At 40.6% G+C, this 25502-nt stretch overlaps 1 protein-coding gene across 9 annotated transcripts in view; it reads left to right on the top strand.

Moving 5' to 3' along the window:
* Nucleotides 1-25502, top strand: part of Unc5d (unc-5 netrin receptor D) — a 537305-nt gene that overhangs the window by 474740 nt on the left and 37063 nt on the right. For all 9 annotated transcript variants that reach the window (XM_021218890.2, XM_021218893.2, XM_021218894.2 and 6 more), the window contains 2 exons: nt 15357-15525; nt 17124-17351. In XM_021218890.2, coding sequence (XP_021074549.1) covers nt 15357-15525; nt 17124-17351 — 397 coding nt within the window. The remainder of the gene's footprint in view (nt 1-15356; nt 15526-17123; nt 17352-25502) is intronic.

Here is a 25502-nt window from a genome sequence, read left to right as displayed (position 1 = left end):
TATGTGCATGGGTTTATGGTTTCAGAGGTAGCAGGTAGCTGGTGGCTACAGCAACAACCAGGAGCTTACATATTAGACTAAAAGCCAAGGCAAAGAGAGCAGTAGGGACAACAGGAGGATCTTGAAGCCCTAAAGCCCACCCACTTCTGACAGTCACTTCTACTTGGTATACCTTCTCCAACATAGTCAAACTTCCTAATTCTTCCCCAACAGTTCCATCAATGGCAGACCAAGCATTCAAAGACATGTGTCCATGTGGGTCATTCTCATACAAACCATAACAGCCCTCAAAAAGTTACAGGGTTGCCACATTTCTGATTTGGGGTTTTCTTTTCTTTTCTTTTCTTTTTAATGAACTTTTTAATTGGATATTTTCCTTATTTACATTTCAAATGTTTTCCTCTTTCCAGGTGTCCCCTTTAGATGTGGGGTTTTCATGGTAAAATCAGTCACTGTGTATCAGGGCAGTGAAAAGAGCCATAGAAATAATGAAAATAGAGTAGGTCCTTAATGCATTATAAGGGTAGGCTTAAAGACAAGGAGGCAGGAAAGGATGTCATCTGAGTCCAATCTTAAAAGATGAGAAAGGGGTCTTAGTGGTGTCTTTCTCCCTGGGGAAATTTCCTGGTGACTGTATATGCAGGGATATGTATGCGAGTGCCGAGTCTTAAAGGGTGGCTATGTCTAGAGGTTTATCCCTGGAAGAACTCACTCTGGTATCAGAACACTGCTTTAAATGACTTTCATACAACTGTGCTGCCGTCGTGCTACAGACTGGGGAAAGAGTATCATGAACTACCCCATTCACAAGATGGGATAGCACGTCCTCAGGCACAGGGACGAGAGTGGACCCCAGAAAATGAATGGTACCAATATTGGCACTTCTGAGGAGATTTCCTGATGAGAAGCCTCCTATTATTGGATGGAAGCTGTACATCATCTGACCCACAGGCTCCTGATATACTGACTTTGTACCCATGGTAACTCTGGCAGTGTGTGTCAAATAAGCTCACCTCAGCTACTAAATTTACACCTAGTACATTTGGATTATTGCTTTGTTTTGTTGCATGTTAACATGTTTTTTCTTGGCTCTCCTTGGTTGGTAGGGGACCTCAGCCTTTACAGATTAACCAGGTTCTAATCATTTTCTAAAAGTTAAATTCAGATCTTCAAATAAAAGAATCCCATGTTGTGGCCCTTTCTGATCACCCTACAGTAAGAACACTGCATGTCACATTGGGCCACTCCTCCTCACCCAGCTCTCTGCAGCTCACCCCACCCATGACTGGAGAATAGAGAACTGGACCAGAAAATTATTATGGGCAGCTTTCTGAGAAGCAATAAAATGAAACCAAAGGCAAACATTCATTTCTTTTTCCAATTACACTGTCATGTGGATATCCCAGACCAAATGCTTAGACCAGCATCAGAAATGGAAGGGATCTTGCTGACAGCTTTACAAAGGGACACATATTTTTGGCACTTGGGCTTAGTGGAGATGGGATAATTTAACCATTTTGTTTACTAGGTTGTTTTGTTTTGATCAAACGATGTAATCTAATGGGTAAAAAAATTGGAAAGGTAGAAATCTAGGTCATATGCGACACCTTTTTAAAAGATGTATGGGATAGTGGCTGCTGGTTTTAGTAGCAGAGTATAGTAATGTCAAATGCTAGGATGACAGAAAGCTCTCCAGAAGTCCGAGAAAGGAAGACGGGCTTTCTTACCCAAGATGAGCTCTGTCACTTTGTCAACAGCTTTATGTGGGCTTGACATATGCTCACACCCATATACCCATGTACAAACACCACACACACACACACACACACACACACACACACACACACACACACATGCACATACATACAAACATATACATGCACACATTTATAAATACATGCATAAGATCATGCTTCACAGAGCATATTCTGAAAAATGTTTGTTAGCCGTGTTTGGGTTGTCCTCTTCAAAGACCCAATGAGAAGTGGCTATAAAATTAGAGCCACTTATAGGGACATGGCATTGGTAGCTGTTCTCATTTCATATCAGTTTCTTTACCCTTTCCATGCTCCCGGGATCCAAGGGAAAACCTTTTGGAATACTGGGCATGTTGGTACTCTACTTTGTTCTCTGTTGCTGTGACAAAGACTATATATAACCAAAAGCAAGTTGAGGATGTAATGGTTTTTTCAATCTTACAACTCTCCGGCCACTATCCATCACTGAGGGAAGACAGGATAGAAGTGAAGACAGGAACTGACGCAGAGACCACGGTGGGAATGCTCCGTATGGACTTCCTCCCCCTGGCTTGTGCAGCCTGTTTTCCTTGTACCATTCAAGACTACCATCCCAGGAATGGCAGTGCCTGCCTCATGCCAGGCCCTCCCTCATCAATCATTAATCAAGACTTGCCTACAGGCAAGTTAATGAAGACATTTTCTTAATTGAGATTCCTCTTCCCAGATAATTATAGCTTATGTCTATTTGACAAAAAAAATAAAATAAACACACACACACACACACACACACACACACACACACACACAAAATCATACAATCAGGACAGTGGCAAAGCCAAGGAAAGAGGGGGAAAGGGTCCCAAGAAGTGAGGTGAACTCTGGCTCTGAAATGTGGGTCACAGCTTTTTTCAGGCCAGTGTTCAAGAAGGAGCTGCTGCCAGTGGGGGCCACATGGGGCCGCCAATACTTACAAGGGTTGGCAATTGAGTCACACCCACACCTACTGTCCACTGTCACTGAGAGCTTTTAGAACCACAGCTCACCTGTAAGCCCATTAAGAATTCTTATCTTTATAATCATTCTCAGTCAGCTAAGAAAGCCACCACTACCTGGCCTCAGATGATAAAGTACAAAGGCGAGCATTCTCCGCTTCCTCCCTAGGAGAGCAGTTCAGGGATACGTTTGTAGAAGACCTTAGGGAAGCCGACAGTGTTGCCTTCCTGTGCGGAGGAAACATCAGAGGCCTTGTGTGTGCACACACTCATTGTCCAGTTGTCCATGCAAATGCTCACAGGAACACCCTCACTAACTCTCTAGGTGCTCCTTAATCCAATTACGTTGACAATAAAAACTGACCATCATGCTATTTGGGGTATATATACAGATGTACAGAGGTAGGCGTTATTGCCGTGCATCTTAATAAGGAAATCAAGCAGAACAAAATCCTAAAGGAGGAGGGATGAACAAGGAGACATAAGTGTGAGTTCTACCTCCAGGGGTGTTGCCTGCTCCCCTGTGGGAGCGAGGGAGAAAGGATAAAACTGATTTGATGGTCAGGATTGATGAGGCTTTAGGTTGGGAGACCTGGCAAGGGTCACTTTCAGAGGCGTTATTTATGTTCTGCCGCATCCCCACCGCCAAAGTGCAAGCCCACATCATAAAAGTACCCTCCTTGTAGGATTATTGGTAGAGTCCTTTCTTTCTCCCTTCAAGCAGTGCCAGTTAGGACAATAAGTTATGGTCACTCTACAGTTGAGTGTGCTTGCCTCTAATCATGAACATTATAGCTCCACTCACTGATCTCCACATGGGGGTCAATGAGAGGGGGTAAAAGAGGGTAAAGAGAAGTGTGTGTGTGTGTGTGTGTGTGTGTGTGTGTGTGTGTGTGTGTGTACTGAAGGACATGAAGATATTGCCTACAATCCCAGCTTGGGACCTGATGATTAATTAGCAGAGAAAGATTTGCCAGCTCAAAGTCACCTGAGAGTTACCTGTAACAGTTGCTCTAGGAACAACTTTGAATTTCTTTCCAGGGATTAAATATAGCTCTCTAATGTGTAACAAAGAAAAAAGGGGAAAAAATGAGAAAAATGAGAGAGAGAGAGAGAGAGAGAGAGAGAGAGAGAGAGAGAGAGAGAGAGAGAGAGAGAATGAGAATCCATAAAGGAAAGAGTAAAAGTAAATGAACAGCACGATGTGGGGAAAGGGTGGGGTAGACGGGGAACCTAGGATTTTGATTCGCCCTTAGGACAGAGGGTATGACGGGATTGTATGACGGTATGACAGGATTCTGACTTACAAGTATGAGGTGAGGCTCTGGGGCACAGAATCTACTTCCCTGCTGCCGTCAAGGTGAAATATCCTGCCTTTCTAAATAAGAGTCTACCTAGCATCCTGGAGCTCCTTGAAGCAGTACGGATGACATGCAGAACTTGTCAAGATTCCACTGCTGACTGCGGCATTGGCAGTGCCTGAAAAGAAAAGCATTGTCAGACATGAGACGGGATGGCCGACTGGGGAGAGCACAGAAATTCAGACTGCTGGGACCCCGGATGGCTGACTGGGGAGAGCACAGAAATTCAGACTTCTGGGGCCCCGGATGGCCTCATCAGGAGTCAGGATCATTTTTCATATCCAGACCTCAAAGTTGACCCATTGTTAACTGTTTGGAGATTTTGGATAATGATAATACAATAATGTCCTGTACAAGAACTCCAGGGAAACCATAAAATGCCATTGACTTATTCACCAATTCACTTGCTCATGATGTGATAGAGTGCAAAGCTAGAGCCTGGAACATGCTAGCAAACTGCTCTGACTGCTGAGCCCTCTTCTCTCAAGCCCTCTTCTTACTTTTCATTTTGCAATAAGGTCTCACTAATTGTCTAGATTGGCTTTAAACTTATTCCATACACCAACAATACTTTGACATTAGATCTTCTTGCCTTAGCAGCTGTAATTACATCCCTGTAATTTCAGGAAGACCCAGTCCTGATTTATGTGTATTGTAGAATATATATATATATATATATATATATATATATATATATATATATATGCGTGTGTGTGTGTGTGTGTGTATGTATATATGTGTGTGTGTTCCTGTGTATGTGTGCATATATGCATACAGATATCTCTCTGCATATGGAGGCCAGACATCAGTATTTATTATCTTTCTCAGTTGCTCACTGCTTTATTTTTCTTTCTTTCTTTCTTTCTTTGGTTGGCTGGTTAGTTTTGCTTTTTGTTGTTTTTGGCTTTCTGTTTTTTGTTTTGTTTTGTTTTTTGAAACAGCATCTCTCACTGAACCCAGAGTTAATCAATTCTGCCTCACTGGCTGGCCTGCACCATCCAAGCGCCATCCTGTCTCTGCTTCCTTCGCTTTGAAACGACAGGTTCGTGCCATTATACCTCCTCGTTCCTCACGTGGGTGCTGTGGATCTGAACTTAAGTCCTCATGCTTGCACCGTAAGAATTTTACTGACTGACTCACCTCCTCCCATAGCCCTAGTTTTTAATTACATCAACAACAGGTATTCTCTGGTGGTTTTCATTATTTCCACGATGCCATCCTAATTCTGGGCTTAAAAGCAAGTCCTTCAATTACAGTGAAAATATTAATGGTCTACTTTCAAGAGCCTGATTAAAAAAAAAAAAAAAAAGAGCAAACTTTCTCCATTGCCTTTGTGTTTACCGCCATTTCTAATCATTCTCCTATTGGTCGATAATACATTAGGAGTCTACTGTAGGATCCCAAAGAGTGGAATCCTAGTGAGCTGGAACTCAGCTTAGGAAATGACAGGCCTAGCCTAGCAGGACAAGGGTCAAGTCACCTTGACAGGGCTGTGACCCCATCCACTCCCCAGCTGGCTTTCCTTGCTTGTTTGTGATGGATGAAGATGTGTAACTGTCCTTTGTCTCTCTTTGCTTGGGGCTTATTCCAGGGTTTGGATTCACTGTGTCGTTTAAGTGAGTTTTAGAAAAATTTTACTGGGTGCATCAAATTGATGGCATGTCCCTATCCCTTCTGAGAGATTTGCCACTAATTAACTCCACAACGAGGCTAAGGAACTGCTGGGGAAAGGTGACTCCTAAGTAACACAACAGAGCAGGACTAGGCTGGTGCCAGGGGAGTAAATTGCTGCCATTTGGGAGCTGCATTCACTCTTTCAGGCTACCTAGCCTTGCGCTGTAATAAAAGGAGCAATTTATCAAATAGTATCTTAATGGCCTAGAGGGGTTAATGCACCTTTAGTGGAAGATTATACTACTTTCCCCAGTAAAAATCAAGATGATTTCTTCACAAAGTCATTTATGTTGGAGTATAATGCCAAAATGAAATACAGAAAAAGGTAAAAAGAAAGAAAGGAAAGGGAAAAAAATTCATACATCGATTGTCGATTTAAGATTTGCTTTTTTTCCAGAAAAGATTTCCACCACTCTCTCCCCAAACCAAGTCCTGCTTTCTTTTCAGCCTCACCCCCCCCACACACACACACGCACACACTCAGCCTGCAAGCACACCTCAATACAAATTGCCATCCTTTTAATCAAAGTGCATTTGAAGCCCAAGTGAGTGCACAATGGGAAGTGATTAGGGTGGTCCAGGGGAGTCTTTAATTAAAGATGCCATTGACAAGATAACAATGGTTTTTGAATGCTGTTAATAGAGCGAAAGAGAAAGTACGCCTTAATGCAATAAGGGGAAAGTCACTGGTTCATGGGTTTGATTGCCCATTGTGAGCAGGCACCACATCCCATCATTATTTTTATTTGTATGGCCATCTCTTTTATTACTCATGCTGGAAGTAGAAATAACCTGTCCTATTAAGATATTTAATATATATCATCCTTTCCACTTCACATAGTTATAGTCTAATAAACATGCCAGCAGAAGACACCAGCCCTCAGGAAGGCTATCCCCATGATGCTAAGATGATTCACACAGCTCTCGGAAGACACGAACCATCCACCTCCTAGCTCCCTGAGTATCGTCTTTAGGATGAACCACTAAACCCTCCCAGACCTCCATGAGGTTATACGCAGACGCAGAGTACTTTTCTGGATAGTAGAATATTACCTCCAGCAGCTGCAGCACTGAATCCCTGAAAATGAGCAACAGCCTGATTAGTTAATCCATACCTGGGACATAATATAGGACAAGAAGCAGGAGCAGAGGATTCCAAACATAATGGCTCCCTAAAAGATGCCCCATGCTGCCCCAAGGTCCTGGGCATGTTCTTCCCTTCTGCTAAGGGATTGTTCAGGTCTGAGTAATGTTAGGGACCTTGAGAAGCAGAGATTCTGCAAACCATCCAGGTGAGCATAGAGAAAGGTTTTAAGAAGGCAGGAGAGACAGAGTCGGGGAGATCTGAGAAGTTCATGCTGCTGCCTAGCAGAGGGAAGGAGGGGCCTTACCTCAAGACATACCAGAATGCTGCAACTAGAAAAGGCCAAGAAATCCTTTTAGTTTAGTGGGGTCTCTGCCACTCAGACCTGTAAGAAAGGCTTATTTTAAGCCATTTATTTGTTTGTGCTACAGCAATAACAAGGCAGAAACTCAAGCCTCTATGTGATCACTATACAAACCCTACCATTCTATCGTCACAAGACGTCCTCTGAAGTAACAACTCTCATGCCAGAATTTGCTTACAAGCCCAGCATTGGGGATTCAGTTCAACATTCAGCTCTTGACTGGCATCCATGAGGCCTTGGCAGCTGAACTATCACTACCTGATGCCCAAACCCAACACCAGCACACACAAACTCATACACACACACACACACACACACACACACACACATATGCTTATGTGTGTGTATGTGTAAGTATGAGTGTATATAATATAATATATATAATATATAACATATATTATATATACACACACATAAGCACACACTCACTCATACACACAAACATACATATTGATAGACACGCTCATATATTCATACACATATAAACACTCAAACATACACACACTCACACACTCATACATTCATATATATACACTCACATATACATACACACTGATACACATTCATGAACACTCACACATACACTCTCAGTCACGCACTTGCACTCATACATACACTCACACACATGCACACACACACAATAGGCACTAATGAGGTACTAGATTCCCTTCTCAATTCTGCCTCAAATGTGACATGTGACATTGACTTTGTCTCATTCTTCTACCCTTTGTCTCATTCTTCTACCAGCATCCCTATATCTGAGCCATGATGACACTGGGCCTGATTTCTCCCTAGGTCTTCCCTGACTAAAATGAAATAAGATTCGCATTTCCTCCAGAGAAAGCTGGTTCCCCATTCAAAATGTAAATGAATAAACAACTTACTAGATATTAAAAACTGTCACAGTGGTGTGATGCATAGATCCACTCCTCTCCCTCTCCCCCCACTCCTTCCCAGCAAGGCATCATTTCAGTTCTAAAAAGCCCAACACTGCATGAAAGATGAGCCTTAAATTGTGTCTAGGAACTGGTGATTTGCACATGATTTGTGCTTCCTTTAGTATATTAATTGGTAAACACCCCCACGAATGTGTGTGTAAACGAAAGCCGTTTAACATATGCAAACAGCTTAATCTCTCTCAGTATGGTGTTGCTCCATTTCAACAGGCTCAGAGAGACTCAGTTCCAGTGTAGCATCTCACTCTCCTCCCACCACATGCCCCTCTGTGCTGCCTCCTTCCCGTGATGCTATTTTAGATAATACTATGTGGGTGACCCAAATCTTAAAACCCTTGAATGGTACAGATGCTCTTTGGTCCCTCGTGAATTGTACACGGGGGGGGGGGGGGTTGCTGTTTTAATGCGGAGTTCTCAATCTGTGCTTCCCAGCTAATGGAATACAATGGCGGTGTGATGAGCTGTGGCATCACTTCCCAATCATTGCTAATCAACCTCCAACCTGCCATCTTTGCTAAGGAATAGATGCTGCTTACAGACTGGGGATGTGAAGGGAAATCAGCTGCAGTCGAATGTTCTGTGATAGCAGCAGCAGCAGAGGGCCTTCACACTAAGCCTTAAGCTTGACCAGCACCGGAACTCCATTTTGAGAGGCTGCCCTGTATTTATCTGAAGCCCAAATCCCTCTTTTAATTTTTTAAAAAATACTTGACCATATTATTTATTTCATACAATACATTCCAACCATAGCCCTCCCTCCCTCCACTCCCAGCCCCACTTCTTCCCCCCAAACCCCCACAGCCCTAGTACTCTGTCTCCATTTCCTTTCAGAAAAGAGAAGATCTCCCAATGATTTCAACCACACTTACCATGACAAAATATTATAAGGCTACGCATAAACCCTCATATCAAAGCTGGATAATGAGGCCACCCAGTAGGGGGAAAAGGGTCCCACTCATAGGCATAAAGGGAAAAAGGTCAGAGGCACTCTTCCCCCATTGGTAGGAAGGGACCAAAACCCCAAGTTAAATATATAAAGAGCTCAAGAAACTAGATATAGCTAACCAGTGATCCAATTAAAAAATTGAGTGCAGACCTAAACAACGAACTCTCATTAGAAGAATCGGAAATGGCCAGTTCCCTCTTATATGCAGAGTTCCTTGAATATTTTCTTAAGAACAACACAATTTTCAAATGTTAGTGCCAAGGACACTTTGTAAGTAAAAGAAGTAGGAGTTCCTGTCTCTATTCCACAAGCACTGAACAGACCTTTATTGGAGGTGTCCAGGATTATGGAATGAACTACGCTGGCGGAGAAATTCTGAGCCACATTCCTGCTTTAGAACTTGTTGAAGATAAAAAGGGCAGAGTCTGCTGTAACAAATGGGGGATTTGCCCACTTTCTTCTCTCCTTAGCTCCTTGCCACCTCCTATGTTTTTCCAGGTGTTTGGGCTTTTTTTGCAACCTGCATAGGAGTGGTGAGAAAAAGTTGTCAGGGTATAAGTGAGTTCATGACTTGAGATTAACTAGTGAGAAACGAGAGCTTTGAAGAGCCCAGCTCACCTGCAGAGTCTAGGATGTTACTCCCCTGAGAACTGCTTTGTAAATTTGTGGACAAGGAAAGATAACAACAAAATCCCTGCAACGTTTAGTACCCTTGGCCAGAATATGGATTTTAATGGAAAGGAAAAAAAAAATTATGAAAGTAATGAGAACAGTATATCTCCGATTAAAAACTCCTGGAGGTTAGAAGTGGCTTTGCTTTCAGGGGTCTGGTTTGAGTACTACAGTTGATAACTACCTATCTTTTATGTCTGTTCCATTAAAATATGACTTAATTATGTATTGACCAAGGCTCTGACATAGTAAAGCTATTATTACTCTCCTGTCTGAATTCCAGAATGATACTGTGCAGAAGTGGGGGGGAGGAAAAATCCCTTAATCTATGAATTAGATCTAAGATTAGGCCATCAGGAAGAAGACAGGGATGGTGATTATTAACAGGTACTGTGGGGCAGACAACATCATCTCAGACCGTGAAACTTGCAGACTGGGTCCGAAGAAAATGATCTTTTCCAAGTTTAGTATGGGGTCAGCAACTGTTGAACTAAAAGACACAGTGTCTAAGCAGCTACACCAGCCATGTCAAGGTCAGCAGTGTTAGCCATGGAGCCGGCGAGGAGGTTTCTACTTATTCTGCAGGACAGGCAACAGTACCTGCAATGCCCCTGTCTCCTTCCAGCTCCATGGTTCCTGCAACAGAATTCAGGAAAACATTCTCCCCGAGTCTCCTATATCCATTCACTCATTCCTCCATTCATTCCTCCATTCGATTTCAACATTTTTAAAGTTTAAACACATTTTCTAGCTTAACAAGAACTTGGAGAATGGTAACAGAATTTCTGTGTCTTATGATGAGGTTTGGAAGGGATAATATATATTACCTTTGCTGTATTCTACCCCTCCCCTTCTCCATGTATTTACACATGGGAGTAAAATGCAGATGTGTACACATGAACAAAATAGTTGTAACCTTTGTAAACAAGATACCCCTTTATCCCAAGTACATCAGCATATTTAACTGTGGGGTTGGATGTCGTCTGATGTGACAACATGATTATCCTAGTCAGACAATTAACATTGATAAAATACTATTTTCTAACGAACAAAGCTCTTTGCAGCAAATGGAAACTGTAAGTGAATTCATTGTCTATGATCCACGGGCATTTATCTTTAGTCTATTTGAATCCGAAGTCATTTTGTCTTTGAATTTTATGACAGTGACAATTAAACCTGCAGAGGGTCTATGCTGTACACTTTCTAGCAAGCTGAGTTCCTCTCTTACTTCCCAATGATGAGGTATAAGTTGTGAGGTATAAGTTGGTAGTACACAAGAGGAGATGCTGAGTTCTTACCATTGTGTGGCATCTCCCAATGTGCTCTGTCTATTCCTTCATCTACTGGCAATATTAAGGTTGACAACTTATGTCAAGTTGTATATGGCAAATCACCCATGTGAAACAATAGTTGCCTTTTGTAATTACCAAGTACCTTGCAGTGAGTACTGTAAAACAATGTAGTTCTTTAGAATGCCTCACATCTTCCCCTACTAGATGTGTACTAGGTTTGTATCATTTACAATTCTAGGTTATCTCAAGAATCTCTGTGGCTGTTAAGTGATCACCATTTTCTGTTTATTCCTTGGTATTTGGTTATTTTTAAGTTTTCCTTATTCATTAATTTATATCAGTAGCTCCTGTATGTTTTATATACCTTCCTGTGTCCTTATACTGTGTACATTTACTTATTCTGAATCTCCAAATATGGCAGATTTGATCAGTGGGAGCCCCTTCAAACTGGTTTCTGTGTTCTTTTCAACAAACATTTTGAGTGTTTACCATTGCTATGCTTAGACACTAAGAATACAAGAATGAAGAAAACTTTGAAATCTCTAGCCTCGTGGAGAGTACATCTTAGCTTGGAGGTGACAGGAGAACAAATAAACAAATAGGATTGTCCATTAGACACACTGAGCAAAAACAAGGCAAAGGTCAGCTCTTGGTGTAGGGAATGTCCCAATTATCAGGGCATGAGGAAGGAGTGCCTCATTAGTGGATGTCATTTGCACAAAGCCCTGAACAGGACAGGGAGCCCGATGGCTGTCTGGAGGACATGTCTAGTACTGTAGTACAGCAAAAATAGCCCAAATTCCTCGAGGTCAAAGCAAACTGGCATGAGTCTGAGTTGATAGCAGACTGGAAGGCAAGGACCAAGTAGGAAGACCAGCCTTGTGACCAGAGTTCCCTAAACCCCAATAGTGTGTACTCCTTAGGCAGTGAAACTTGTGTTAAATAATGATCTATTGATTGACACATAGACACATTGCTGAATAAACATTCTGACTCAGATAACAAGGTTCAAGAGAGAAGATCCAGATCTCAAATTATCTTAACACAGAGAAGATCTAAATTATAGGCATATGTGCATGTTCCTATAAATATATGTATATACATCGATAGATGGACAACAATGTAATAGTTTTGTAACAAAGGCCCCAGACAAGACTTTTCAATCTGGGAAGCATACTAAGTTATGTGATGAGGTAAACTAGTTCATACTATGGTTCTGAGGCCACTGCTGTTAATAGATGCAGTTATTATTAGCTCACAGCAATTTTAGAAAAAGAAAAAGTGTGTTGGCTTTTCTTCTAGCAGGGACATGAATCCTCCCTTGTCATATATTATATAATGTGAGAAAATGCAAATGCAATCCAAGCTTTTCTTATAAAGCTTTGTCTTTGTCCACACTCAATTAAAGGCTCTCTCCCCAGACTTGTCCTTAAATGTCCTGAAGCGTTGTCTGTGACTAAACCTGCATCATAGTCTCCATCCCCATCATTCTTTGGGATGTCACAAGAGCCAGCAGTTTGACCAGAAGTTTTTTGATGGTAACAGAGAATAAAGATACAGTCTGGGAATAGAAGTCAGGAGTGAGTCAAAGAGTTAGGGTAGTTTATCTTCCAGCCTGTTGACAGATGTCTCTGGGACTATATACAGTAATCACATGTCTTCCCAGATGTATAAAGGGTTAATTAATATTTGTAAATATCTCTGATGGTTATTGTCTTAGTCAGGGTTTCTATTCCTGCACAACATCATGACCAAGAAGCAAGTTGAGGAGGAAAGGGTTTATTCAGCTTACATTTCCATACTGCTGATGATCACCAAAGGAAGTCAGGACTGGAACTCAAGCAGGTCAGAAAGCAGGAGCTGATGCAGTGGCCATGGAGGGATGTTCTTTACTGACTTGCTTCCCCTGGCTTGCTCAGCCTGCTCTCTTATAGAACCCAAGACTACCAGCCCAGAGATGGCACCACCCACAAGGGAACCTCCCCCCTTTATCACTAATTGAGAAAATGCCTTACAGCTGGATCTCATGGAGGCATTTCCCCGACTGAAGTTCCTTTCTCTGTGGTAACTCCAGCTTGTGTCAAGTTGACACAAAACTAACCAGTACAGTCATGGATAATATATGACAGAAAGGACAAATTATTATTACTGATGGAAATAAAAATTAAGATATTAAGTTTTGTTCCATTACCAGAGATATATCAATAGATATGATTTTCAGGGAAGGAGGATCACTTATAAACTTTAGTTTGCTGACTTGACACTTACAGTGGGACTCAATTGCCACTTAGCACAAAGCCCTGGCACTCTAATACCCAGCATATTATGTCTGTGAGTGCTGATCCTGCTTCCATTAATGACTGAGAGGCGCCTTGCTATGCACAGTGAGTGTGCTGGTTCCTCTAATTAGCTGATCTCAGTTCATTTGGCATTAAATAATTCTCCAAATTCCCATATGTTTGAACAATATGTTCAACGAGGGGGATGATTCTCCGAAAGCAATTAGATAGGTCTTTTAGAAGAGCTTGTCATTGGTCACTCATAGGTATCCCTGCTTCTCTTATCCATGATGAACATAGGTGACAATTATAAGAAAAGTGCTGGACCCTCTCTCTAAGTCAGTGGTAGCCATCCATACATGGGCCACCATGACATCCTGAGAAGCCACTCTTGACTTCCACTTGTTTCTCACACCTTGATTCTAGGCTTTCCAAAGAATATTTGCTACTGCTAACAAAGCGTTACAACCTCCCTCTGTTGCTGCTCAAATGTAAAGGCATGGGAGCCTCTCGGCTTTGCTTACAGGAGAAGAGCTGTAAAATTCAGGAGTTTTAAGAAAATAATCTGTTGAAAGCATGACTAGTGCTTCACAAGGAAGGAAGGTGACCGGCCAGGGGATAGTGTTCAGCTCTGTCTTGGATGCAGTAGATGTGGGGTACTGCTGCTCTGTTATATAAACCTGCGTTTAGTCCAGTAGGAAACTATAGACAATGAGCTCAAGCGTGGCCATGAAGAACTTGAGGTAGTCCAGTGAATGTCAAAACATGTGATTCAGAAATTCATAGCATTTAGGTGAACTCCTAAATGTTGTTTCTCCTACATAAGACCATGAAATGAGTTCTATCTTTGAGAGCTGAATTTCAACTTTATGCTGCTAGAGCCTTGCTCTCAGGATCCAGGATGACACATTTACATGTCTTCCTGAGGGGAGAGAGTGGAAGTTTTGGTGATATCTAACTGCCCTAGATCTCTTGATACACTGTTCATCTCTGAGTCTGCAATTACTGCATTGATCACATCATTATATTTCTTACGAGTGAAAAATGCAGAAATCAAGGAAGAGATCAAATGCCTGTTCTGCAACACTCAGGCACTTGAAAGAAATTAAGTGGGATTCTTGTTAAGTTATTTTCACTCTTTGTTGTTATATAAACTTCGTCTCCTATTGCTTGTGTGGAGAGCTGAAGAAACCTGAGGGCTGAAGTATGGCTCAGTGGCCCTGTGTTCCATTGCCAATGTGGGCGGGGTCAAGGGAGCTATATAATGAAAAGGGGCCAATCAGGTATGACACCTTCACTGAAACTTCACTTGGGTTTTCAGGTTTTACAGTAACAATTTTATTGTACATAATTATAGCACAGGAAAGCCTAAACTCTAGATTTGGGTGAAATGGCTTTAAATTCAGATGTGAAAATTAGATATCATGTCTGTGATTATGTACATTTATACCTTTCCACTGATCAATCAGTATAAAATATTATGGAACTGATATGTTTGTACATTGCAGAAATAAGTGTTTTTCTTTTAAACCAGAATAACCATGTCTAATTTGTATATACTCAAGGTAGTGTTTTGTTGCATAAAACCTTATTTCATCATTTATTAGCACTAAAATATTACTGAATATACTGTCTGGAGAAAGGGATTTGGTATTGAGGCAATCAAGTTCTATCAAATTCTTGGGATTTTTCATTGATAGGACAGTGTTAACATGAATGATCATTTGATAGCTAGGGTTGGCTCTGCAGATGCATTTTAGGGTTCTTTAATTCTCTCCTTATTTCCAAAAGACTGATTGTCAGTTTTTGCTGATGAAACTAATTAAAATCTGACCGTAAGTCACCCTTGGTGACTGGGTAGTTTACAGCTAAGTTCTCCAAGTCACCCCTCAAAGGGGTGGCACTGGGCTTGTAGACTATCCCCATCTGTAAGTTCTCACCTCAAGTCCCTCATCTCTCTTCACGCTTCTCTGTCATCTCCTTTCTCGTCTCTGAAGCCTGCAGTCAGATGGATCTGAGGTCCTCCTGAGTCCTGAAGTCACCTGTGGGCCTCCAGACATGCTTGTCACAACTCCCTTTGCGCTGACCATCCCTCACTGTGCAGACGTCAGTTCAGAGCATTGGAACATCCACCTGAAGAAGAGGACCCAGCAGGGGAAGTGGGAGGTGAGATGCTGCGTGTGTGTGTGTGTGTGTGTGTATGTGTGTGTGTGTGTGTGTGTGTGTGTTTAAATGGGAGTTGGGTTCTGTGGATGGTTTAGATTTAACCTTAACCCTTCTTGTTACAGCAGATCAGCTGCGAAGCAGTTGAACTTTTGCTAGTTGCCAAGCAGTTACGGAATTCATTTTATATAATCCTCTAGGCATTTGCTAGCCTTTTCAAGTAATAATGGAAAACGGAGGTGAAATATAATCCAGAGCTGTATGGTCTGAGAACCCTGTAGGAATTACCCATAGAGACACATGTACCATGTTCTTGCTTGCCTTCCTCCTAAGCCATGTCCTTTTCTGAACTGACATCACACTGTGTCAGTGAGGATTGAGCTTAAGGCAGACAGGCTACGTTTATAAGTATCCAGGAACACTGTATGTGCCTAATATATGTTTAAAGCATTAGCAGATACGTGGAAGATTATCACCACTGCTTTCCTGTGTAAATAAGTACATGTAAGGAGATACATCTCAATCTGAGAGAGGCAAGGAAAAGGAATGAGAAAATATAATAGGAAGATAACAAGCAAAGAGACAGTCAAAGCCAGCAGAGGCATCAGCAGAATTACTATTTTAAGCAAAAGCGGTGATTTGCTTGTCCAAAGCAGAATTCTTTATGTCCAACTGAAGTGAGTTTGCATGAAACCGGGTGAATTATCCTATGGGAATCCAGTAACCCTCCTGTGCTAGTCCTGGGGTCTTGCCTCCTAGGAGGTACTTCAGGCAAAAGAAGTCAAAGAAAATCATGTTTCTCTTGGAGAAAATACACAGCGGCTGCAGTGGATTATGTCTGCCCAGCACAGCTGTATCTTGAGACCAGTCCATTTTCTTTGTTCGAGAACGTATCCTGCTAAGTACTGGGTCCTGGCACTGGGACCGGAGAATGTTTTGGGCAATAAAGTTCATAGAGGGGTCACACTGTAGTCTTCTCCCCATTGTGTTTTGTTTTGCCTTGTTTGTTTGTTTGTTTTTTTCCCTACCACTTCATTTCTCGGCTTTTCCTCACAATCTTCTCCATCCAGATGGTGTTAGATTTATGCTCCACCAAACCAGTCACACACGCCTAAGTTCTTATCAGAGAGGCTGAAATATTCTAGAGCTTCTTATCCAAATCATTTACTTAATGGTCCCCCGTGAATGATTGCGGCAAAACGAAAAAGGATAAAGTGTTGGACTGAAAATAAACATCAACTTAAGGGTATTTTAGAAGGTTTTCAGAAATAGATCTTGGGGGAGGGGGATAATAATAATGTAAGTTTGCTTATTGAGGTTAATGTTCAAGTTCTTAAAAACTGGTATTGAGCAATTAACTAGAAATGGAAATTTCAAAGCAATCTTTGTTATCATTCCTATTAAAATGGACAGTACACTGTACATAACCCATTTCATGCATTCTTGCCTCCAGCTGTTATCTTAATAGAAAACAACCATTTAACATTGATATTTAAGACAATACAATATTCTGGGAGAGTTTATTTATTTAAATCTATGTAAACTCTTGGGCCCAATGGTGTTTCCAAACTGAGAGAATTTAACACATCTTTCTCTAACAGGAAGTGATGTCAGTGGAGGATGAGTCCACATCTTGTTACTGCCTCTTGGATCCCTTTGCCTGTCATGTGCTGCTTGATAGCTTTGGAACGTATGCCCTCACGGGAGAGCCAATCACAGACTGTGCAGTAAAGCAGCTCAAGGTGGCTGTGTTTGGCTGCATGTCCTGTAACTCCTTGGATTACAACCTGAGAGTTTACTGTGTGGACAATACTCCTTGTGCATTTCAGGTCAGTCTTGTTGCAGTTGTTCTTTTGGTACTGTGAAAATTATGATTATCTGTATTAGTTACTTTTCTATCGCTGTGATAAATTACCATGACGAACAGCAACCTCAAGGAAAAGGTGTTTATTTTGGCTTATGCTTCCAAAGGGATAGAGTCTATCACTGCAGGCAGGAAGCTGGCTGATCAATTTTCTATCTGCAGCCAGGAAGCAGAGAGAGAGAGAGGGAATGAGAAATGGGGCAAGTCTCTAAACTCTCAAAGCCTTCCCTCAGTCGTGTATCTCTTTTGGCAAACTCCATAACTTCTCCAAACAGTGCCCCACACTGAGGAACAAGTTTTCAAATACATGGGCTTTCAGGGGACATTGCTCATTTAAACCATGACAAATGGTTTGGTAGAAACTTAGAAAAGTACCCACAACCACTTTGAACAAGAGCTATGTGTGTGTCCCATGCAGGGGAGATGAGACAATTGACACTCAAGACAGGGCAGAGATTAAATTCATACACAACAAAAATACCGTTACTAATTAATAAATCATCTGAAAGTATGATCGTAATTTAGAAAATGAATCCAAATGTGATTGAGAAGACCTTTTGAGAACGTTTTGCAAACCTTCATGGATGGATGACATTTAAGAGCAAAAGACAGAGATGCCTGGTAAAGAAAGGAAAAGGCACAAAGCACAGAACAGAGAGTTATTTGGTGTGGAAAGAGCAGTGAGAAAATTGCCCAAGTCTACTGAAGTTAGGAATTAGGAAACAATGATGATAAATCATCTGTCACCTGGCAGTCATATCCTATCAGGACACCAAGTCTAATAGTGGGCTATTAGGGCAGAGGTAGTTCAACATCTTTTCTATTTTCAGTGCTTTTAATCATGTAAGACACATCTTAGATTAGGTACTCCTGAGGAGTGTGGTTTATTAATAGAAGCAAGGATAATGCCGGACAGAGTGTGGAGGCTTTGCCCATATTTAAATAGCGTTGCTCTCCTGACACACCTCATTCTAGATCCATGCTATTCCTGTCCTGGGTCATTAAGTCCATTATGCAGACCATTTTCTCAGTAACTAGGTTTTAAGACACTGAACTAGAAAATTCATGTTTACCAATAGAAGAGACTCAAAGATACAAAACTTAAACATAAGCTAAGAAGGAAGTGACACATGACAACCTACATTACCAAATCCTGAAAGAAACATAATTCATTGCAAGGGACATCCTTAATCTTAGCTCCTCAAAGGGGTGTGTACATACATATATACATATATGTATACATGTATGCATATATACATGTATACACATATACATGTATACATACATATGTGGACATGTATACATACATATGTGGAATTTTGTGAAGCATTCCAGTGGAGCATTAACCCTCATCCTACGATTGCTATCTTGTCCTCCCAGCCCACAAAGGAGAACCCTTTATTAAAGATAATGCACAGTCATCATCTGGGATTCAAGAAGAAAGACTGAGCAATACTCCTGTTATTCATTGTTGAGATTACTACATTCACTCAACAGTTGTCTAAAATGTGCCAACGATTCCAATGAGGTGATGCTTAGTAACTCAGCCAGGTGTTGCAGATGGAGCAGACTGGAGTCTTTAGAGGACTTTAGGAGTCTGTAGAGGACATCCAGTCTCCTGGCTCCTGCAGATGACCTACTGTTGATTACTCTCACTCATTGCCATCAGAGACAGTGCTCAACCAGCTTGGAGTTTCTTTTGAACACTAGTCTTACTTCTACATGCACCAGCACAACAGATATTTTTCTAGAGGATGTATTTCCAGTACTTTTAGACAATCTATTTTCATTACCATTGATGCGACCAGATTTTACAGCAACTCAAATGTTTGGACAGATACGCATTGCAAGGGAAGTCCTAAGAACACTTTAATCCCAGCTTCTAATTCACTATTTATTCCTGTGGGCCATCCACCCTTCCCAGGCCTAGGGAACATGCTGGTCTCTCCCTGTGGAGGTCGGGTATATCCTTACCGCATTATTCACAAGTATGCCTAAGTGAGTAAAACCTTAACTTTGCTTTAGGAAAATGTTTCCCAGTAGATGGACCTTTGAACCTCACTCATTATATCGCCTTACACTGGTGACCTTTTGTCTCTCCAATTACTGAAGATAAAGAAGGTTTTCAAGTAGTTCTTGGTATCACGTGTTATTGGAAGATGTATGTAGGAGCTGTCATGAGTAGCAGAGACCACACCTCCCTTCTGGGTTTCTGAGACATCCTCCACCTTGAATGTACAAATTTTTAAAATTGTAGATAGAGTAAAACATGCCTTTAAGTTTTTCTGCAAAAAAAAAAAAAACTTTATTCAGATTATAATCATCTAGTTTTATGTATTCTTTTCCTTGTTTTCTTTCATCCATCCATCTGTCTGTCTCCTTTCTTGTTAGGTACTCATTCATATTCTGTATTTTCATCTTGGCATGTAATGCATTCAGAACTTTCCATATAGAATCATTGGTATCACTTTAATACCTTCAAACATCCAGATTATATTTTTACGGCTTTGTGTGTGATATTCATTAGTAGTTACTAACCTGTTTAAACCGTTCCATTTTTTCTTTAAGCTTCCACAATTCACTGTTTGAGCCTCTAAAACACTTCATGGCTAATATCACCTAAAGTGCTATGAGCTACAAAATACTGTCTACATTGTTTGCTTATTTTCTATAACCTTCATAGTGGTCCCCCCACATCTATAGAAAAATATTTGGTTTGTAACCTGTCCAAGATTATTAATACGCCATGAAACTAAAAATTAAATAATGACATTCTGGTTTTTGCTAATTAGCAGTTTAGTTTCTAATTTTAAGTATGTAGTAAAAGCTGTTAAATAAGTATATACAGTACTGGGAAATATTCACGAATTCATGATAATAGAATTTAGCTATTATTGTAACACTTGTACAATTTTTGTTGTATGTATTCAATGTACATAGAACTGTTTATCACCAGAGCATTTTCATAAAAATCTATGGTATATATTGAACATGTCATGAGCCCCCAGAGTTCCCTAATCTTCCCTATCTCATACTTCCACCTATGTCCATTAGACCCTTTCAGTTTATTTTCTGTTGCTATGACAAAAATATCCCAACAAAAGCAATGTATGAAAAAGGGAGGGAGGGAGGTCAACGTTTCTGATAGAATATATCATGGTGAAGAAATCAAGGTGTCTAAACCTTGAAGGAGTCATTACATCCAATTCAGCACAAGAGAAAAGTTAATGCGTGCCTGGATACAAGTGCTTAACTCGTTTTCTGCATTCTCACACAGTCCAGGATCTTCTGCCTTCAGAAGTAGTGACAATCATAGTCGGTGAGTCCACCTAAATCAATCCTCCCCCATAGGTAAGGCCAAGAGCAACTTGATCTGAACAGCCTCTCATTGAAACTCCCTTCCAAAGGGATTCTAACAGCAGCCATCACTGGCCGTTTGTTCCACTCATTACCATGTATTTTCATGCCACATATGCACACATGATATTATGTATCTATATAAAACCTAGAATGGATAAATGAAACCAAACACAGCTTTGGTGTTAGACTGATTTAATTCACTTAAAACAATCACCAATTGTATCGATTTTTCTGCAACCATCACTTTGTTTCTTACAACTACAGGGGGGAAAAAGCCCATTGTGTATACATACCACCTTTTTCATCTTAGTTCCTTTATACTGGATACCTAGGCTGGTCCTAAAATTTAGCTATAGTGAATAGTGCCACAAGAAATATTAATGTTCAAGTATCATTGGAAAAAAATTGACTTAGAACCCTTTGGATAAGTATTCAAAAGTAGTATAGCTGGGCCATATGGTAGATCTTAATTGTTAGGGATTTTTGTTTGTTTGTATTGAGAAATACTGCTCTATACTGATTCTGAAGTGGCTGGTCTAGATTCCATTCCTACCAACAGAAGGTAAGAATTCTCTTTGCTCACACACTCGCAGAATTTCTTGTTATTTATTTTTTTAATGGCTATCATTCTGACTTGGGTAATATGGGATTGCAACATGTTTTTAATTTTCATTTCTAGATGACTAGTGAGGTTGAACATGGTTTTATATGTTTATTGGCTGTACTTCATCTCTTAAAATTTATTAGGTCAGTTCTTCAGCCTGTTTATTGATTGAATTGTTTGATTTTTTTCCCCCTTGCTTAGGTTTTTGAGTTCTTTGAATTTTCTAGATGTTCATCTTCTGTCAAGTATTTAGCTGGCAAAGATTGTCTCATATCCATAGACTGTCACTTCCCTTCACTGTACTGAAGGCTTTTAATTTTATGATATTTCAGCTGTAATTGTTAACATTGTTTTTAAGTGACTGCTGTCCTGTTCAGGAAGTCTTCGCTTAGATCCCTGTCTTAAAGTGTTTCCTCTACTTTTCCTGGTAACAGTTTCTAAATTTCAAGTCTTATGTTAAAATCTTTAATACATGTGGAGTTGATGTTTCATTACACGGTTTATTCAGTGGCAATGGGAGGCTATCATAGGCTTTGTCATATATGTGCTATGTTTGTGTGTGTGGACATCAGAGGACTCTTTCTGGAAGTTGATTCTCTTCTTCCAGCATGTGGGTAGGGCCTAAAGGTCAAATTCAGATCATCAGTCTTGATAGCGAACAGCTCTACACACTAAGCTAACTTGCCTGTCCTAGGGTTCATTTTGTATAGGGTAAGGAATAGCAATTGTTTCATTCTTCTTCATGTGAATATCTGAGTTTCTCAGCAATAGCCACTGAAAGGCTGTCTTTCCTGGGATGTATATTTTTGGCATTTTTAATAGAGCTTATGTTTATCAAAATTAGTATAGAATTTTTCACAGAGCATTTAGGCAGATATTGCCCATCTTAGAAGTTGTTCCAACTATCACCATAATGAAATGTTTATCGTAGCTAGGACACGCTTGTGACAACTGTTGTATTTATTTCATCTTAAAGACATGATAACAAATATGTGCTCAGCAAAAGTTTGGCTCTTCATCAGGAAGGGAGGCTGCTGCAGGGATGTGGTTATGTCTTTTGTCTCATTCATATCTCTCTGGGAAGTTCTTTCCCCTAGAACACTTAAATTCTGAAAGGCTCCGCAAGAAGATGAGCTTCCAGAACAAATCTATGTGTCTGCTAACACCTGATTATGGCCGAGCCGTACAGCGCTTCCGTCAAATAAAATTGTATTTAACAAGGCTGAATAAACAGACACAGCCTCCCTTCCTCCATCCTGCCTGTAGGGCTACCCTGCTTAATTCTAATCTGTCTGCACCGAACTGGGTTAAAGTAAAACGTCTTCAAATGACCGAAGCAAAGCAGCCATCTGGCCGCCTGAGATGTGTTTTGATGGAGGCTTCGATGTTTTAAGATCTGTCCTAAGAAAGAGATCAACAACTGGCTTCTTAACAAATTCGATCAACTCAGGTGTGCTGCTAACAAATAAGAAGTGTCAGCTGCCTAAAGGTGAGAGAAGAGCGAGCTGAGGAAGGCCAAAGGAGTTTGGTCCTCTCTCTCTCTCTCTCTTTGCATCCTCTGCAATGGCAGGGACAGCCATTTTGTGCCTCTGTGCTGACACACAGCCTTCTTGGATGCATCAGAGGCTGAGAATTCAAGATATATTTTCAAAGGAGTTACATTTAAGACCTGATTTTGTTACTACGTTTTATGACACAGTGACCTGTATGTACATGTGTAAGTGTACCCTCGCACACGTGCACACACACACACACACACACACACACACAAACTTTGATATGAGGAAAGCAAGGAGTTAAGATCTCATATCTTCATCTCAGAATGTAAAGAAAGAAAGAAAAAAACAACAACTCATTTTTCCTCTTCATGGCACATGTATTCACTACCTCTTGGTACTCATTACTTACTTGGCATTAATGTGGATTTAGAACCTAATTTCAAAGGATTTCCTCCAGATGTAGTTCTTATGTTTATCAATAATGCAACCATGGGAAATAGTGTTCATGTAAAGCATTTAAAGGAAAACAGCACAGCAACACAATGTGTCTATGGGTGTATGAGTGTGTAAGTTCAAACAGTTTTGTCTCATAAATATGTAAATTCAGCCTGCCTCTGTTAGCATCCCTGAAGCATACCTGAATATTGCTGGCTGTCTCATTAAATCAACATAAAGAGCTCAGTGAGCCCCAGTGTGCAGGTTTCTCCTGGCTGCTGCTTCAAGAGCTGGATGGCTTGCAGGCTCCGGTGCGAAATGAAGAAGTTGAGGGCCCGGTAAAACCATGGTTCAGAGCATCTCCGGCACATTCTATATAGACAGAACCAGGACTTCTTGTTTCACTAACGGAACCAGTGAAACAGTAGGAGAAACCTAACAGGAGGCAAAAAATCGACTGACGGTCGGGCCAGGCTGTCCTTGCAGATGATTCAGAATGAATTCAGTAAAGCTGTGGGCATCGCTGCTTCACAAATCCGTGTGTTCTTCGTTACAACGGTGTGTACTTATAATACCAGTACTCTACAGGCCTGGTGGGCAAAATATCAAAACTACATCTAAAACTTAACAACAATAACAGCGGTAACAATAGCATAACAACAAAATTCCCCACCGCTAGCAAGCTCTTGAGAAAAAGCAACGCACTGCACACACATCATTATGCTTCTCTGGCAAGGTCAAAGTATCCACTTTTAAAGTTCTTTGTACATGAGAGGGTTTTTTTTTTTTTTCATTCCAAAGTCAGCTAGCTATAAATTTATGAATATGTAAATATAGTGATTAGTTCATGATTAGGCCTTTTCATTTAATAATTACTTTGCCTCAGAATTGATCTAATTGCTTAATATTTTGCTGAAGACTAGGCAATAATGTTAATTGCACATAGCTGGTCTTTGCAAAGCAGTACGCTAAAAGACAAAGCATAATTGTACTTATATTTAAATTAAGGAGCCTAAAGCAAGACATTTAAGAGGGTACCTCTTACCATAGGGTAATTTTAAGTAACTACACGTTGATTTTACAAATTCTCCTCTCTGCATTGTTTGCATGTCTGTTAAATCTGTATTGTGGCCATTGTATATTTCTGTACGTTGTGTATGTGAGTGTTGTGTATGTGGGTGTTGTATGTGTTATTTATGAGGTGTTTGTGTAGGTGTGTGTATGATTTTGTTATAAATATGTGTGTATGTGGGTGTGGTGTATATGTTTTTTTGTGTGTGATTTTTATGGTGTGTGCTGTGTGTGTGTCTGTGTGTCTGTGTGGTGTACATAAATATGGGAAATCATGCACTTGTCCACATACATGTGAACATCAGAACAGAATGGAAGGTGTCTTCCTCTGCCTTCTAAGGTTTAGCTGTATTGGCTAAGCTTTCTAGACATGGAGCTCTTGAGCTCTTCTTATCCTTAGGCCCACAAGGCTGAGGCACAGATTGTATGGCCATGTGTGGTTTTCTATGTGGTTGCTGGGAATTAAACTCAGGTTCCAAAGCAAGTGCTTTTTAACCAATTAGCCCTTGCCCCACCATTCCTAACCCACTTTCTACATTTTGAGTTTAAATTATATACAAAATAAATAAAATGTGTGTGTGTGTATAGTAAATATATACTGACTTATTCCATCGAATAACTATGTCTTGCACCAGTAAAAAAGTATTCATTATAGAGCAGTTGATAATAGTCTGAGTTTCCCATTACTTTAAAAAAAAATAGTAGGCCCAGTATAACAAACAGCAAAAATGTCTATACAAAGAAATACTGGATTATGATGAAGATGTACAACTCTAGCCTTTCCCTGTTACGTACTTTTAGGTAAATAACTTTTTGAGGAGAACCCTACGGACCTTAGTAGGATTCCCCTGTAAATACAGAGCTTAGTGTATATTCATGTAAACTATCATTTATGCATACATATATTCTCATACATGAATACAGCATAGTAATCATATGTCAATTGCTTGGTGGTGTGTGATGGCATAGTTAAGCAATGAGTACCAGCCTGGCCATAGCGCCAGTGGATGCTCATTAATCTCACATGAAGGAACTACTAACTGAAGGAGCACTGCTTCCTGAAGGAGCACTGCTTCCTGACTGGTTCAGCTGAGCACCTGAAGGAGCACTACTGACTGACTGGCTCAGCTGAGCACCTGAAGGAGCA

This window comes from Mus pahari, chromosome 19, assembly GCF_900095145.1.
Source record: "Mus pahari chromosome 19, PAHARI_EIJ_v1.1, whole genome shotgun sequence".
NCBI classification, from domain to species: domain Eukaryota; kingdom Metazoa; phylum Chordata; class Mammalia; order Rodentia; family Muridae; genus Mus; species Mus pahari.
The sequence above is the reverse complement of the archived record's forward strand: the minus strand, read 5'-3'. Positions and strand labels throughout refer to the sequence as shown.